The sequence below is a fragment of the Gavia stellata genome, chromosome 22 (assembly GCF_030936135.1).
Source record: "Gavia stellata isolate bGavSte3 chromosome 22, bGavSte3.hap2, whole genome shotgun sequence".
Taxonomy (NCBI): domain Eukaryota; kingdom Metazoa; phylum Chordata; class Aves; order Gaviiformes; family Gaviidae; genus Gavia; species Gavia stellata.
This window is the reverse complement of record NC_082615.1, coordinates 7,584,258-7,600,588: the sequence shown is the minus strand read 5'-3', so window position 1 is coordinate 7,600,588 and position 16,331 is coordinate 7,584,258. Positions and strand designations below refer to the sequence as shown.

General features: G+C 41.6%; 1 protein-coding gene across 8 annotated transcripts in view; it reads right to left on the bottom strand.

The window, feature by feature from the left end:
- Positions 1–14,323, bottom strand: part of LUC7L3 (LUC7 like 3 pre-mRNA splicing factor) — a 19,150-nt gene extending 4,827 nt beyond the window's left edge. For 6 of the 8 annotated variants that reach the window (XR_009484417.1, XM_059828052.1, XM_059828054.1 and 3 more), the window contains exons 1-9: positions 14,120–14,294; positions 7,310–7,376; positions 6,570–6,609; positions 6,193–6,337; positions 5,338–5,412; positions 5,140–5,244; positions 3,851–4,012; positions 3,075–3,358; positions 2,373–2,533 (exon numbers count right to left, since the gene is read on the bottom strand). Coding sequence is in view for 7 of the 8 variants with exons in the window: in XM_059828052.1 (XP_059684035.1) it covers positions 2,373–2,533; positions 3,075–3,358; positions 3,851–4,012; positions 5,140–5,244; positions 5,338–5,412; positions 6,193–6,337; positions 6,570–6,609; positions 7,310–7,376; positions 14,120–14,218 (1,138 nt within the window). In the remaining variant the exon portion in view is untranslated. Of the gene's footprint in view, positions 1–2,372; positions 2,534–3,074; positions 3,359–3,850; positions 4,013–5,139; positions 5,245–5,337; positions 5,413–6,192; positions 6,338–6,569; positions 6,610–7,309; positions 7,377–14,119 lie in introns of all 8 variants that reach the window. The other 2 variants (XM_059828057.1, XM_059828055.1) reach the window with 2 other exon arrangements.
- Positions 14,324–16,331: the final 2,008 nt, after the last annotated feature.

Below are 16,331 nucleotides of genomic sequence, written 5' to 3'. Positions count from 1 at the left end.
TGAACAAGAAGCCAGGACTTCTGAACTTTTAATGTATGGCACTAATTTAATGTGTAAGAGTAGGCAAGTCTTGGGCAACTGTGCCTTGTTTTTTTTCCTGTTAAGATTCATGTTTATAAAGCAGTTTGAGATTCCATGATGAAAGGCACTACCATAAGTAGTTACAGCCAGGCCTTTGCTGCTTACTTTTATAACTGCAAATCAATGGTGGCTATAAAGACAATTAGATTCTGAAGCCAATTATTCCCAACGGAGCAGTAAACATAGGAAGTTAAGTCTTAACTTCTACATTACTTCTTTTTGTGCAAACAGTACTGCAGGTAGCCAGCCACACGCTTCAGATATATGAACCTCTAAAGCTATCTACTCAACTACCTAACTACAAGGCCACATTGCAAACATGAGGATGTAATGGTGTTTACAGCTTCATCCTAGAAATTCAATGCTTCCTTGTTAAATACTACTGGTTTGGTTTTTTCCTCTCTTTTTTTATTAAATATTTTCCCAACAAAGGGAAAACCACCAACTTCTTCAGCGTTACAGCCCTGCTCTAAGGCCTATTTGTAATAAAAACATTTGCAGAAACACATAGTCAATAAAAGTAATTGATTTTCCTGGGTGGAATTTTCATCACAGCTCACAGCACCACCTCACTGTTCTCATTTCTGGAGGAAGAAAGTAGCAAGCACCAAATAAAATGGCCAGCAAGGAAATCAGTCAAGTTAAAACTAAAAATATTGAGATGCTGAAGAAAGTTCGCTAGCTCCTCTATTTATGGAAGGATTAAGGAAAGAACTTCAGCTCAAAACCAGACCAGATTTGAATAAATGAGAACAGAGTTATTTATATGCATAGATACACACAGAATACTGAATAAGACATTCTTGACTAAGTACCAGAAATCTGTTCATAAAGTAGGCAAAAAAGGCACAGTATCAGGTTGGAATAAAGTAACAAATGGACAGGTATAGACTACAATACTGAATCTGAGTTTAAACACTACGCATCGGTTCCACTGCCAATGAGCAAGCAGCTAAAAACCACTTGCTTGTAAAGGGCAAAGCAAAATGAGAGAAGAACCAATACCGAAGGTGCACTGTAGTACAAACCAGAAAAATTAAAAACGGTCCAAGGAAGTCAGGCAAGAAAAATACACAAAGCGTTACTAACATTTTGGGAACTAATCTGTTGGATAAATATGGAATAGTAAGGGTAGGGCAAACAGGCCTATGTAATCCAGAAACATGCACATAGCACCTTTCATTCCAGAGAACCTCAAAAGTACCTTAGAAACATAACAGAATTGTTCCATCCATTACTGACAGTCAGCTCTAATAACGAAGTGGGGTGGCTGTTTCAGACTGGACCTCAGTCAGCACCCCAGAGCTGAGTCAGAGACGGTAGTTTAAGCCAGAAGTTAGTATTACATTCCTCCAAAAGTTTCAAAAGACTTTTAAAGGGGGAAATTTAGCAGTAACAGTGAATTAGTATCTTTTCACAGAATGTGAATCTGTAGTGTTCTCTCTGTAGCTCTTTTTAATCCTACTTAAAGGTAAAATTTCTGAACACCAGCCTTTGATGAAGCAGTGAGTCACCATCAACACTGCTGTAACATGGCATGTACTGCTATAAAGGCATTCCAAGGACTAATACAGCATTCCTTTGAGACTCACCTGAATCCTGACAAAGCAAATCTCACTTCATTTAAAAAAAACAAAAAACCCCAACCCAAAACAAAAAAAAACCAAGAGGGAAGGATGGGAGGAGAGCAGATTAGGGAGGGGGCATGAAACTGCAATTTAGAGCATTACAGAAATTCTGCAAGATTTATCTTGGACTGCATTCATAGATTAGGAAAAAACCTCAAAAGCACTGTTAAAGGAAAATAAAAGAAACATCATAGTGTAGAGAAGTAATAGATGGTACAGGTGAAAAACCAGCTACCAATCTCCCACAAAACACGTACCAGCAAAGGGTAATTACAGAAATATCTATTCCTACTGTTAGCAGAAGATATTCACTCTTACGAAAATCTGATTACAGGCTTATGTTTTTCTAAAGGTAAACCGGTCTTAAAATACATCAAAATCCTTGCACACTTAATTTGCAAAGTGGTAAGCTTTTAATAACTACTGTAACAGATGAGAGGTGGACACTGGGGTGTACGTGTGCATGCACGTGCATTAACAGTAACTGGAAAGCACAAAGTGCTTCAAATTGGTTAACAGCAACATATACAGCTTATAAAATCAGATCTGATTTGATACTAAGAACAACTGTCAGTCACTCACTGAAAGACTAAGAGGTTTTGAGACTTTAGGGAAAGATTAGTTTCAGAACTTGATACAAACCCAGTCTTCACACAAACATACCTTTTTCTTTTGACTTCCTGTCTTGTTCTCTCTCTCTGCTTTTGCTTCTGTGCTTGTAGGATTTCCGATCCCGGCTTTTTGATCGTCTCCTGTCCCTACTGCGAGACCTATGTTTTCTTTCTGATCTATCATGACTTCTGCTTCTTCTTCGGTCACGACTCCTTAACATTCAGAGAAAATTTCAAAAATGTAACTGTCGGCTGGTATTTTCTAACTCAGAAGAGAAAACAGTAGCACTTTCTAATAGGTTGATTATTTGCAGAAAACAAGTATTTAAAACAAGCCTTAGGATACTGTATATAAATACTTCTCAGTACATAAGACCTGGCTTCATCCTGCCTTCATCATTTACTCAAACATTCAACCACACAGCTTAAAAATATCCACTGCTACGAATTAAAGAACAACTTAAGGAAAAAACAAGACCCTGTTCTTTGGGAGTATTTGTCTACTCAAAGCTCCCTCATGAGACCACTTCCACGGCAATGGTGTCATCTACTTCCAAAAACGGAGAGAAGACAGTGAATATGCAGCAAAACTTGCTTATCCTCAGAACCAGTAAAGTATGTCTTTACTTAGAGATAAGAACAGCGAAGCTAACAAATCAGTGATGTGACCCATGATGACAGCTCAAGTCCCCACAAGATTTTTACATTTTGGAAAGTTACATGAAAATACTTACACACACACACGCACACGTACCTGCTTCGCCTTCTTTCTCTGCTTCTTGATCTTTTGTGGTCTCGTGAACGGCTGCATCTTCTGTCAGATGTTCTGCTTGAATGTCTACTCCGTGAACGACTCCTTTTACGTCTCTCTCTATCACGAGCCCTCTCTTTTTCCTTTTCTTCTTCTTCACGCCGTCTCTTCCTTTCCCGCTCTTCTCTTTCCCGTTCCCTCTCTTTCTCTCTCTCTTCTCGTTCTTGTTTCTCTTTTTTTAACCTGTCATCACGGTCAGGTTCTTCTGTTCTTTTTCGTAACTTTTCCTTAAAAAAACGTTCACAGAAAGAAATGAAAATTAATCAAGATAAATCATTCAATATAGCTTAGTTTATACATTCTGAGGATGTAGAAGCTTAAGCTTTTAAAATATTTCACAGTCTTTTTTTCCAAACAAAGGACAGCCTACATAGAAGAACTAAAATCCCTGAAATGGAAATCCTTTGTCTTGCAGAACTTTTTTTGCTTGTCGTTCTCACAAAGAACAGAGGCCACACTACCGTTATTTACAAAGGCCACAAAAAATTCCCACCTGAATTTACATCTTTGCTTATATCTCGTGTAATCACATACGACGTGTGCATGCACACATACATGTCAGTGCAGGTGCAATGTTAGCTGTGCAGTGCGATTCCATTTAATTTTTATATACCATCTTTGGATTATTTCACCCACTTGAGAAAGTCCACCGGACAGTCTTTTGTTTACCATAGAAAGCCTCCAAGCAGTTTATGTTCAGTAACTGAAGAGATGCTTACTTTTAAGTCTTCTACAGTAGCTTTTATTTTGGCATAACCCATGTGCTGTTTTCCCATCAAGTGGTCATCTACCCTGGACTGTGCATCTCCTACAATTAAAAAGGCTCCACAAACTTCACAAACTTCCATTTGCTTTTCTTGGGCTGCAAAGCTCTCAATTGTCTGCAAAAGAAAAATATTTGACCAAGCAAAAGAGAAGTTTTAGCCAGAAGCCAGTGAAGAGGTTTACAACTGTATTGTTACTCTTGTCAAGTCCTAGGCACTAGTGAAAGCTGAAAATCATAACTGCATGCTTTGTCTTCAGAGCACTGCACCTACTAGGATGAACAGGGCAAAAATAGGCTACATACACCCATTCCACATAAGCCACAAGGGAAGAGTCAATTAAAAAACCACGCAAAACAGACCTTATTCCTCACTGCAAAGGATTAATATGTATATAGCCATATCTGCAGCTTCCTTGCAATCTTGGGATTAAGGAAAGTAAAAAATCAGTTTTCTCTTAAGATGATTTCTTTGGCATGAACTGAAGTGTCTGGAGCTGCAGAATAACCATGGAATATGTCTCAAGGAATGAAAAGGCTAGAATATCCCATGAAGAAATACAAAAAGGAATGCTGGGCTTCTATTTAAAAGGATGGTGGCGAAATTAATTCACTGTTTCAACAGACATGAGAAATACACTGGAATTTCAACATAAACCCAAGTGACTATTGCTGTGCAATGTTCATGAATCATATAGTATGGACACAAACACTATTGCCTGCAATATTTAAGAGGTTTTAATAATTAAAACAGGAATCACAATTAGAGCATATTATTAAACACCGAAATATAATGTTTAAACATAAGCTCCTTTTTGTTGACAGGAACTTGCTACTTGACACATTACCCTTTGGCTTCTGTAGCTCTCAAAGTCAGAAAGATGCCTGTCTCTAGTCACAGCCCTAACACAAGGGCTTTCTGTAACACACTCAGATTGGTAATTCAATGAATTAATATTGTGGAGGCTACACAGCGAAGTTTAACTGAGACCTGAACTAGAGTAAGGTGCAAGCTCACCTCCAGGACTGCTGTGTAAATAACTCCCTAATTTGTGTGCATGAAACCCACTCTCAAGGTAGCATGCTAAATCAACACACTGGATTAACACATTTAAGTGTCATGTTATTGTCTAATAAATTCTGCACAGAACTTGCATGCCTTCAGTGTAAGGATAAGGTTATTAAGAACGTACTGTTCCACCAATTTTGAAATTAATCTGACAGAACTACAAATACATTACTTACTGAAGTTGTAGACCTCAGCAACTCTCTCTCTTCCTTTAACTGTTCAACAAGTTTCATCATTCCTTGTGCCTCTTCCACCTTCCCCTCTGAACCTAGTTCTTCAATCTAAAGGACAATACAAAAATGTAACTGTCATTTTTAATCAAGTTGCAAAAGCAAGAGATCTCTCTCATAGCGGGTAAAAGAAAAAAACCTCACCTGTTGTAGAAGTACATCAATTTTGTCAGTTAACACCTGAATCTTCTCTTCATTTTTACCAGTAGGTCCCGCTCCCTGCCAAACAGTACAAGTAGGTGGTTTTTTTTTTTTTAAGCTTTGTTTTACTTTAAAACACACGAATGTATGTCTTGTCATATTCCAGAGACTTGCTTCTGAAGCAACTGGACTTTGTACAGAACAATTAATTGGGGCAGCAAAAAGCAGCAAGGCTACCCTAGCAGTCACGAAACTCTCAGAGCACAGGCCACAGTCACTGCTCCAAATCAATCAGGGGACAAGAAAAAACAAGTGGAGTAAACATGTAAAATTTTTCTCCCAGTCACTTTAAGCTTTTCATTAACAGCTGTCTAGTATGCAGCTTGGAACTGAGAAAAGTTGCCCAGGAGTATTTCTTTCTCAAAGTTCCGTGATTCCATCATTGCCTGCCAATGGTGGTGCTGGAGCAGAAAGCTACTGCCTAAGGGTGGCAGGTGACAGGGGGATTTAGCTCCATCAGCTGCTGAAAGACCTTGTACTTGCCTACTTCAGCAATATCACCATGATAAAGCTTACTAGTGGAGGGAAGGAGGAATAGGCAACGGAGAGAAGGTAAACTGAGGTTAGCAGGTTAAAGACAACACATAGCTGAGTCCCACACAGAGGGACTCCTGCCGACTGTGGAGTCAATTGGCATGTCCATTAGGGCTAGATGCAATCTGCTGGCTAACAGATGAAGAGACTTACCTAATAGGAATCTGCTGAAAAACCACATATTTTACCCAAAGAGACAAGGTAAAGAGAATGTGAAGATGCTATCTAGAGGAAAAATTGCCTCAGTGATTCTTCCAGACTCACCCCAGAAGACTGTTGATTCTGCGACAGTGCCAAACGAGCATGGCCTCTTCGAATCCTGCGTTCTACCTCGGCAAGTAAGCTTTGTAAATAGCGTAAGAAGTCTCTTTCATAGCCCACTTTCATAAAACGAGAGCTCTTCTCATACCTGGTAAAATATTTTAAAAACAAAAGCTCATGTCACTCCATAATATATGAAAAATAAATAATAAAACCTGCAATGTTCTAAAGTCTTGCTCAAGGTAAGAGAGTATTATACATTTAAATAAATGTTTACAAAAATAAAAAAATAATTAGTCTCTCATGGTTGGTTTGCTTTTAGGAAATTTCAAGCATACTAGAAACACTATTTGCATTAACCTATCAGCCAACATACTTACTGTTTACGTAGATTTTCATCATGAATTTTTTCACAAGGACCTAAAAAGACCACACAAAAAGTTTAAGCTTGCATTCTTGATTGCTGTTTTCACACTCCATCAGCATTTGTTTGTGCACCGTGATAGAACAGAGCTATAAACACTTCACAGGGCCTTTGATGCCCGCCTTTCTGCTTCCTTTGTTTGCAGTTTGAAAGACACATTAAAGAAAAAGAATGCCAATGTGGTTTAGTAATTATAAAACCAAAGGAGATTTTGAATGACATATAAAGTCTTCATATAGAATACAATTTCCAGATCAAGTTCTGCATCGGTAAAACTACACAAACAAAATAATACCTTAAACACCTGGGACCTTAAAAAAAAAAAAAGGGGAAAAATTACATATGAAGAGTGAGTTAACCAAGCACTGTCTCAACTCCAGACAGTATTCTTTATAATAAACAACTGGTTACTTAAAACATTGATCTTCAGACTAAAATTAGGAGGTATGTGGCCTGAGTTCAGGAAGGTGGTCACGGTAAAATTCCCCACCTTCCCCAACCTATCAAACTCTTCAGTGGAGTTGGAAATTAAGGCTAAGACAAGGAGCCTGTTATTCCTAGTTACTATCTCCAAACTACATGTTGATATAAAAAAAAGCCTATTTTCAAAGTGTTTTGACAGAGCATTGAACAACAATAATGTAGTCTGCAAACAAAAGTTCAAAAGTGAGTAAGCTACAAGACTTACAGACTTACCTAAATCAGAACGGGTATTTGTAAATAATTCAGCTGGGCAAAAGCCACAAAGGTAGTATTTACAAACCTGACAGAGAAGAAAGAAACAGGCATCATTTTTTTCCTCATGAATAAGAAATTTTAGGTAATTGCTTCTATTTTCTAAAATACAGTGTAAAAATCCCCTTTGTATACCGCAAAATCTCTGGAAAATTTTACACAGGTACACCCTCTACCTTTCCGTTACTTGGTAGCAGTTAAGTGCTACAAGGTGCCTCTTAACAACAAAACACCAAAATTATTACTTTCCATTGCAATAATGGTATTTCTTAATTTTACTGCTAAATATTTAAGATTACAGGGAAGTGCCATTTATTTGTAAATATAATACAGTATTTGGTATTTCCAAAGGAATTAAATCAGACTGGACTATTTAAAAAGTTACTGTGAAATTCCTTAACTGTGAAAACCTCCAAGGGGTGAGAATGTCTGCCATGGAGCCATGAAAGCAAGTTCCTCTTAGCTTGTCTGTAACAATTTTGTGTTCAGCCTCCACTTCTTCAATGCTACTGGCTCGGAGAACAGGAGCCATCAGCATTCAAACGTAAGGTACTGCCTCGAGGATTCTGATGTCAATTAAAAGACCTAAGAACACACACGGTAACTATCCAAAAGCTTCTCCATTCCCATGCTTTTAAAAATCCCTACTTCAAGAATGATACGCAAAGAGACATTGTATACCTCTTAAGGCAGACATAGAAGACATTCATTTCAACCTGGTTTCCTGCCAACTAAAAAGGGGTTTGTTTTGTTTCTACATAGCCTATTTTTACAGTAGCAAGTCAGGTTCTTTTTGATAACAGAAAAATATCACCAGGAAGCGAGGAAAAAACCTGGTAGCCTAGCCAGTAAATACTTAACATATGATGGGATAAAACCAGCTTTTGTTAAAAACATTATTCACCCTCACCCATGAACATGGGCTTAGCTAGTCAAGTTGGTCAGTTCTTGAAGTTCATACACAGAAATACCTCCTGTCTATCCATCAGAACCACCAAAAAGATAAAATCAGAAATACTTTCATCCCTAACTTCATAAGCAATCTTAAATAATTAATTCTTCAACAGACCCTTCCCCTTGACAGGACTGCCATTAATTTTAAGTGTCAATCCAAAACTAGCCTGGACATTCTTCTAACATCTCTTTTATGTTACACCAGTCTCTAACATTTGGCAAATCTAATAATTGCTACTGGGTCTTACAACCTAGTTATAATACTTTCACATATACTGTGGACAAAGACTTGCGACATATTATTTCTGAGATACATACGGGGGTAAGTAGGGAGACCCCAAACCCACCCCACACCAACACCTCACTGAAATGCCTGTCACACCAGTTGATCAAATTAGATCAGTCTGATGTATTTTTCCATGCTAACTGTCAGCCTGCAAATCAGACTACAGAAGTTAAAACTGGCCTGACTTCTTTACAGATTATATCACTCAAGCTTTCTACTAACAAGCCATGGACACAAAAAACAAACAAACAAATCTCTTTTATTATGTAATTTGAATACTTCTCCCATGATCCAGGTTATGACACTGCGGCACCTATCTGAAGCAATTTATCAAGAACAGTTAAGAAAACACCACACAGAGTCACAATTTTTCTTCTCAGGAAGCAAGGAGAAAGTTATGGACAAAATCTTAGTTTCAGAACCTGCTCTCTTCTCTGAAAGCTGCAATATTCCCTTGTTTTAATATCATGTTGTTTCAAGGGACCAGTTTCTGGGGTGAACTCCTGTACTAGTCAATAGAAATACAATTTCTCCCTATGTTCTCTGCCATTTTCTCATCCTCACATCCAAATATTAGAGTCAGAGAAAAGGTACTTCCCCCAAAAAATTCCAGGGATGGATCAGACAGTTTCCTAAGACATAGACAGCACAGTAATAATGGTCTGACTGTATTATGCTGTAAAAAGAGTTGTAGAACATCTTCTACCAGCTCAAAAATTAAGCACCTGGCCTGTAACAGTTTTGAAACAAGTAGCAACAAAATTAGCAAAGGAAACGTTAGAGGCAGAAGTATGATGAAGGAAAAAAAAACCCAAAACACCAGAAATAATTATTTTATGCAGCAGCACTGCTAGGAAAAGCCTCCTCTTAAGAGCTGATGATTACAGCCAACAACTGTAGTGACCAATACTAAAATATGCAGTTTAAACATGTGTCACACATTGTACTAATCTTTTTTTAAATATATATATATATATAAAAAGAAAATAACAAAAACCACACACACTGCACTGAAAAGCTTCAGTATTTTTCTCCTAACTAGCCCTGGATGCTATGGTACCTAGTGAATTCCTTGACAGGCTCTCCTAAGAGGCAGCCTGTAGAGAAACACTTAGATTAAAGTGGTTAAGACTAGTGTGTCTGCGGCAATTCTCTCCCTCTCTCGTATCTATTTCATTATGCTCTTCAACTGCTTTTGCTTCAACAGAGGCAACTTGAGAGAATCTTGCAGCTATCTTGAAAGGTATCATTCTGGCTTAGCTTCACCGTGTGGTGAAGTCCATCTGCCTGGACAGGCTGTAGGTGCTGGTCAGCTGCACTTACAGTGGGTCTTAAGTAGTGAATGATGAGTAAGAATAGGAAGGGCCAAGAAATGGCTGAAGCATCACAGAGCCATTAAAAGACTGAAACAGAGGTGATATGCTTCAAATGGCATTACTCATCCATGGCTTATCAGAGTGCTGCACTTAGCACAGGTCAGAAGTAATATGGAAATACATTACATATTTGCAGAAACAGAGCAACAGGCAATTTAGTACAGATATTTACCTATGCAGGTAACAAGCACTTACTCCATTTTGCCAAATTATTCTGATGACTCCGCTACCAAGGTGGAACAGAGAGGAATGTTACCGTCAAACTACTGCAGCAGGATTAGCCGTGGCTTGTGTCTCAAAGCCCTTGGGTCTCACATTTTGATAAGACACGAGAGCAAATACAGATAGACACTTGGAACCTTCCACTGCTTCATCTCAAATTCACTAATCCTTGAAATCTCTTGGAGGTGGAAAAGTACTACCCTTCACCTCAAAGTTGACTAAGCTGACAGCAAGAATGGCTATCTCTTCCAGAGTTCGTGAACCAATTCAAAGCTTTCCTATATGAAGAAACTATTGACAGCTCTATACCATCAATACTTCTACATTAACATGTTTCTCTTCTGCAAGAAATTATTTACTGATGAAGTATCAGTATAACTGTAACAAACAATTATGTAAGCAAATTCCTTTAGGCAGACAATTCCTAGTATAAAGGCTGAAAATAAAATGAAGCAGGTGATGGCTTACACATGAAAAACTAGAGAATTCCTTCGTATAGATGAGTTCTTTGAAACCATTTAAGTTCATATGCATCAGACATTTTATGAGCAATGCCCACTCACACAAAACCAAACAAACATAAGCCCTTCTCTCAAACCCCACTCTTAGAGATAACCTTCCATTACTAATATACTTCCAGAACAAGTAACACTTAAGTCCTTCCCCCCTCACCTCCTGGAGGATTAAATTCTGAGATTCTATCCAGATGCAAACCTATTTAGGTCCTTGGCATTAAAAAAATAAACATGTAACACATCTTAAATTGCTAATACCATCAAATCATATTTCATATACAGAATCTACATTTTGAGAAACTGCATTCCTATCAGAGATAACGGCTCACAGTCATTTGTCCATAACAGCTCTCCACCCCTCCCCATGTTCTGAAAACACTGAATTTACCTTGCAGGAATCATCACAATCTCAAAGCCTTATACAAAGCATAGGTAGTCAATGCTGGGCTTTCTTATGCTACAGCACAGCCTCAGAACTCTTACACAATCGCTGTTTCCATATGAACTTGGTGTTGTATAGGTGGCGTATTAAATCAAGAATGCGTGAATCAATAAAGTTATTGTTCCAGAAATACACTTTGTCTACGGATATGACAGTAAGCAGAAAGACTAAAATATATGATACTAATAATTTCCTCCTGCATACAAAGCAGAACTCCTTTAATGCCAAAACTAGAATTGATCATCTAAGGACATGCTGCAAGACTGAAATATACAGCAACTGGGATTTCAATTTTTTAAGATTAAAGGCTTTAATCATGTCAAAGTTTTAAAGTAAGAACTTAAGCTCTACAGGAGGCTTTACAATACATGATCAACATGTTTCATTAGAACTGCAAATAAATGCTCAGCTATCACACACTCTGCTTCCACACCTTTAAAACAGCCTACTCCTATCTTGTACATCATTGCACCTTCCATATAGTTTTTGATATCCACCTAGGTGCAATTTACATATGGTAAAGAAAATAGAGATGAACTTGTTTTGATAACTTTCCATATCTAAAACTGATGAAACATGACACAAAACTCTAAACTTTGGTATGAGTACAACATGCTTACACTGAGAAGGCTACATGTTGATATATGTCTAATTTTACAAGAGATGACATTAGCATATGGATTTCATCCGAAAAGCAAAACAGCAGTCAAGCAGATGAATTGATGTTACTATTTGAACCTTATTTGCATTTCCTGTCTTTTAAAACATGCCAGCATTGCAAATTTAATCTTCAGGTGATGCAGGAAGTCAAATGGAAACACATGTTCTAACACACGCGGTAATTTTTTTTTTATTAACTTGTCAGTTGACTGTAGGAATCTATGAAAACATTCCTTTCAGAAAGGTTGCATTTAATTATGGTCCTATAAACTCCACAAATAAAAGCAGGAGCAGAGCAATCAGCAGCAGTTCCTGCAAGACTGAAGGCTCAACCCTAAGCCTATCATTTCCCACTGGCCTCAGACACAGGACAGCTCTCTACTTTCTAAATTGTCAAAGGATTGGGAAGAAGAGACAAGGCCCTGTTTCTGAAACAACAACATGAACAGCTTAGAGAGAGATTCCTATGGTTATAGTCAATCTCTTCAGCCTAAAATTGAAAAATGTGCTCATCTGAAGATGAAGAAAATCATCTGAACTTGACTAAAGAGAATGAGGCCAAAAAGAACCAGAAAAACTTTCTCACCTTAAGAAATAAACCAAAACAATTCTCTTATCCTACCTAGACCAACACAGCTCAAGCCATTTACTTATTTCCAAACCTGAACAAATCCTTCTTATTTTGAGTTCAGAATCAAAAGGTAATATGTAACTGAACAATGATAATAAGAGAAGTCTAGAAAGACATTAAGAAAGTCGTGAGAACTTCCTGAACTCGCAACTTCCTCCTGACCAGCACAGCTTACCTATACAGCAGTATTTTTCAAGCAGAGGGGGTGTGTGTGTGTGTCCCTTGCACTTGCAAAATCTAAGGCAAAACTGATACTTCTCCCTATCTGATGCATTCCAAGAGAAATTAAAACATGTATTAGCCACCTTTAAAATGCCGTAACTCTCATTTGAAAACGTGAAATTCCCACCTCTGTGATTCAGGTGCAATTTAGAACAGCCAAAGGCAAGCATTTCTCCCTCCTCCCAATTTAACAACATCCCAAGAAAATGCTAAGGGGGGGCGAGAGGAGCTAAATGCTTTTTGCAACTTAAATCACAGAAATTCCTATCACACAGGTCATAAATAAACTATTGTAAATGTGACACTTTCTTTTAATATATAACATAACTCAAAAATTTATCATGAATGAGAAAAAAAAAGTATTTCAGCAGAGTGTTCATCTCTGCCAAAGACGCAGCTATAGGAACTTTGTAACTACCATTGATTTTCTGTGAAATAACTTGCAATACAGCTATGATGGATGTCACTAAGAGTCATCATTCATTAAAGCTCAACCACATCTGGGGAGAAACCCCACTCCAAACTAATAATAATAATTTAAGAAGTCTTGTTTGAGCTATTTATTGCAGAAAATTAATGAATCGCCATATTAAAAAAAAAAAACCATAAGTACTACTAAACAATAGTACTGTTTAGGTTAGGCCCCCCCCAGCAGCTGCAGAACTCCTCCGACTGAGGAAGTATGGAAGGACTCAAGCTTTTCTTGGCAAAATCCTCAGTTTCACAAGTCTTACGGGTCTTCCTTGTGCTACAACGTCCAGACAGTTAAGTCAGTATGCCTGCACCCTTCTGTTTCCTTCCCCAATACCACACTCAGGAAGAGCTCCAGAGACATTTGCCTTCCAAACTACTAACATCTGTCTCATCTCCCTTCGTGCAAGCCAGCAGGCTTCTACTCAGAAAAGCAGAATTCCTCCCCCCCACCCCCCCGTTATTTTTCTTTTTCCCCGCGGGAGATCTCAGCCACGAGCAGGCCTCTCGGAAACCCCCTGTTCCCGTTAATCGACACTCCGTGCAGAACACAACCTCTCCCCCTCGCGCCGAAACCCAAACACAAGGCCTCTCTCCTCCCAGCAGCCCGAACAACAGCGCAAGCCCTCCCGCACAGCCTTGCTATGGCGGGATCCTCCTCCCTCCCGGCCACCCGATTCCTCCTCCTCGTCTTAAGGCTCAGCGAGGTTCCCGCGCAACGGCCCGGGCCTCGCCCGCCCCGCGGCCGCCATGCAGGAGCCCCGCAATCTCGGGCTCCGCACGAAGGGCCCGACCCGCACCAAAGCCCGGGGAACCCCCCTCCACCCTCCACGGCCGGCACGTCATCCCTCCCCCCCGCCCTCGTTGCTGTCCCCGGGCCGAGAGAAACTGTAGGCCCGCACCCGCGGTCCGCGTCGCTACGACAAAACCCCGGCCCTGCGAGGGGGATGGGAAGGAGGGAGGGAGGGGAGAGGCGGCTCCGCTTCACTCACGCTCTCATGGTCCCACCGCACGTTGCTACGCTTCTCATCCGGGGCCAGGTTTCTGTCCCGGCCCATAAGCTCATCTAGGAGCTGGGCGGCCGATATCATCGTGTCCTCCTGGCCGAATCCCCCCTCGCCAAACACCGCCACCAGCTCCGCCGCCGCCTCTCCTCCCCGACCGACCGCGCCGCTGCTGAGAGTGACAGAGACAAAATGGCGGCGCGGCTCCTCACCCTGCCCACAATGCACCGCGCGCCTCCTAACCGCCTCTGGGGCCTGGCGGAGCGCGGGCCGCCTGTGGGGCAGGCCGCCGCGCCCCTCGCCCACCCGGCACCCGCTGCAGCCGCGTCCCTGCGGAGGCCGGGACGGGTCCCGGTTCGAGATGGCGGCGGGGAGAAGCGGGGACGGGGCTGGTTCCCTTCCCGCGGCCCGGCCTGGGGGTGTCGTGCGCGCGGCCGCTGAGGGGCCCGGCGAGCGAGGAGGTGCCGAGGAGCCACCGCCACCCAGATAACGGCACCGGGGAATACCACACCGTGCGTGGCTGCGTGTGAGGGGCGCCAGGCGCCGGGCAGGCCGGTGCGCTGCCCCGTGGGGTGTCGTGGCGTGGGGCCGCGGCCCAGGCACGGTGCCGTGGCAGGAGCCTCGCAGTGCTGGTCGTGGCTGGAGGCGGAGGGCACAGGCCTGGGCGGCAGCTCGAGGGTCATGGCGGCCCCCTCTGTTCCCTGGTTTTGGTCATCGTGAATTTGTCCTAAACCCAGTTATAGGAGAGAGAACAGCTGGTAAAAATTTTAGAACTATAAAAAGTTCTGATCAGAGGGTCAGTGGCACCGAAATCATCCCTGACCTCCTGAGTGCCTCCCACAGCCGGTATTGCCTTAGCGATTCTGCCGACGCGTTGGGGGAAAAAAAGCCCCTCAGATGTAACCTCCATCTTACTGTCTGATCTTAGAACCAGTTTCTGCTCATTCTGGTGGGTTTTTTCCTTTCTAGATGTGACTTTGTACCTCATCTTCACTGAATTTCACATACCGATTTGCAACTATTTCCCAGTTTCTCAAAAATCATTTTGAGCATTCTAAGTGCATGAATTTCATGAAATTTTTAATTAAATTATAGTTTTTTGAAAAGCTGGAAGCCTGTATTCATGTTGATCCTGTAAAACCCCCGGGACTCACAGCAGCCTTGCTCAGCTCACCGAGGGCTTCACGGAACCGCCAGCGTTCCCCGCGGAGTTTCCTGTCAGCAATCTGGCCATCGCACAGCGGTGTAAGGCACTATGAAGTTCTTTCAAGCTTTGCAATTTTGTAATGATTTAACAACCCACTGGAACTGTTGGAAGAGTGTGATTGAAATCGATGCAACACAACTTGCATGAATTTTCAGTCTTAATATCCTGCAGTCTGGGTTTTGGGGGCGGGATGGGAGGCAGGTGTCTGCTTTAGAAAATGGGGGCAGAACTGGGCTGTTTCAGCTTCTTTATGTTGCTCCAGTTGCATCAAGAAAGCAAAGAGCTACACTGGAGCCTAGCTACTGCAGATTTCCCTGGTATGCTGGCGTGGTCGCACGGGGCAGACCAGAATAGAAAGGGCTAGCTGTCTGGCTGGAGTTTGAGATGATTATTTTGACTTTTTATAGTTCTGAAATTTTTACCAGCTGTTCTCTCTCCTGTAAGAGGGTTTAGGACAAACTGACGACGACCAAAACCAGCTTTTCAAAAACAACAATGCAAATTACAGGAATTACCTGTAATCGTACCAGTTGATTTGCAGGCAGGTGTTGATTTTTTTTTTTTAAATAATTTTTTTTTTCGGGATTAATTGATAGCGCTGAGGATGCTGAAAGACGATGAAGTTCCTAGACAGGACAACTGCGTGATCCCACCCGCAAGAACGAGTGACAGGGCGGGAGACACCGTGTATTATGCAATTATACGTCTATCAAATAATAAGCAGCGCCTCCCGCAGTGCCACGTACCCGCGTGCGGCCGGTACGCCGCCCGGGCAGGGCAGCCCCGGCCCGCCCGCACGGCTGTGAGCCGGAACCCGATGCCCGGGCCGGGGTTGCCACCGGTAATAGAGTCCCCCGGCGGAGCGCGGCCCGGACCCCTGCGGGGGTAACACCGGGTGCCGCTGGAACCGGCGGGAGCCGCGCTGTGCCCGCCGGTCGTTCTCCGGGGCTGGCCGGCGTGGGGGAGATGAGAGCTCGCCCCGGCCTGGAGGCG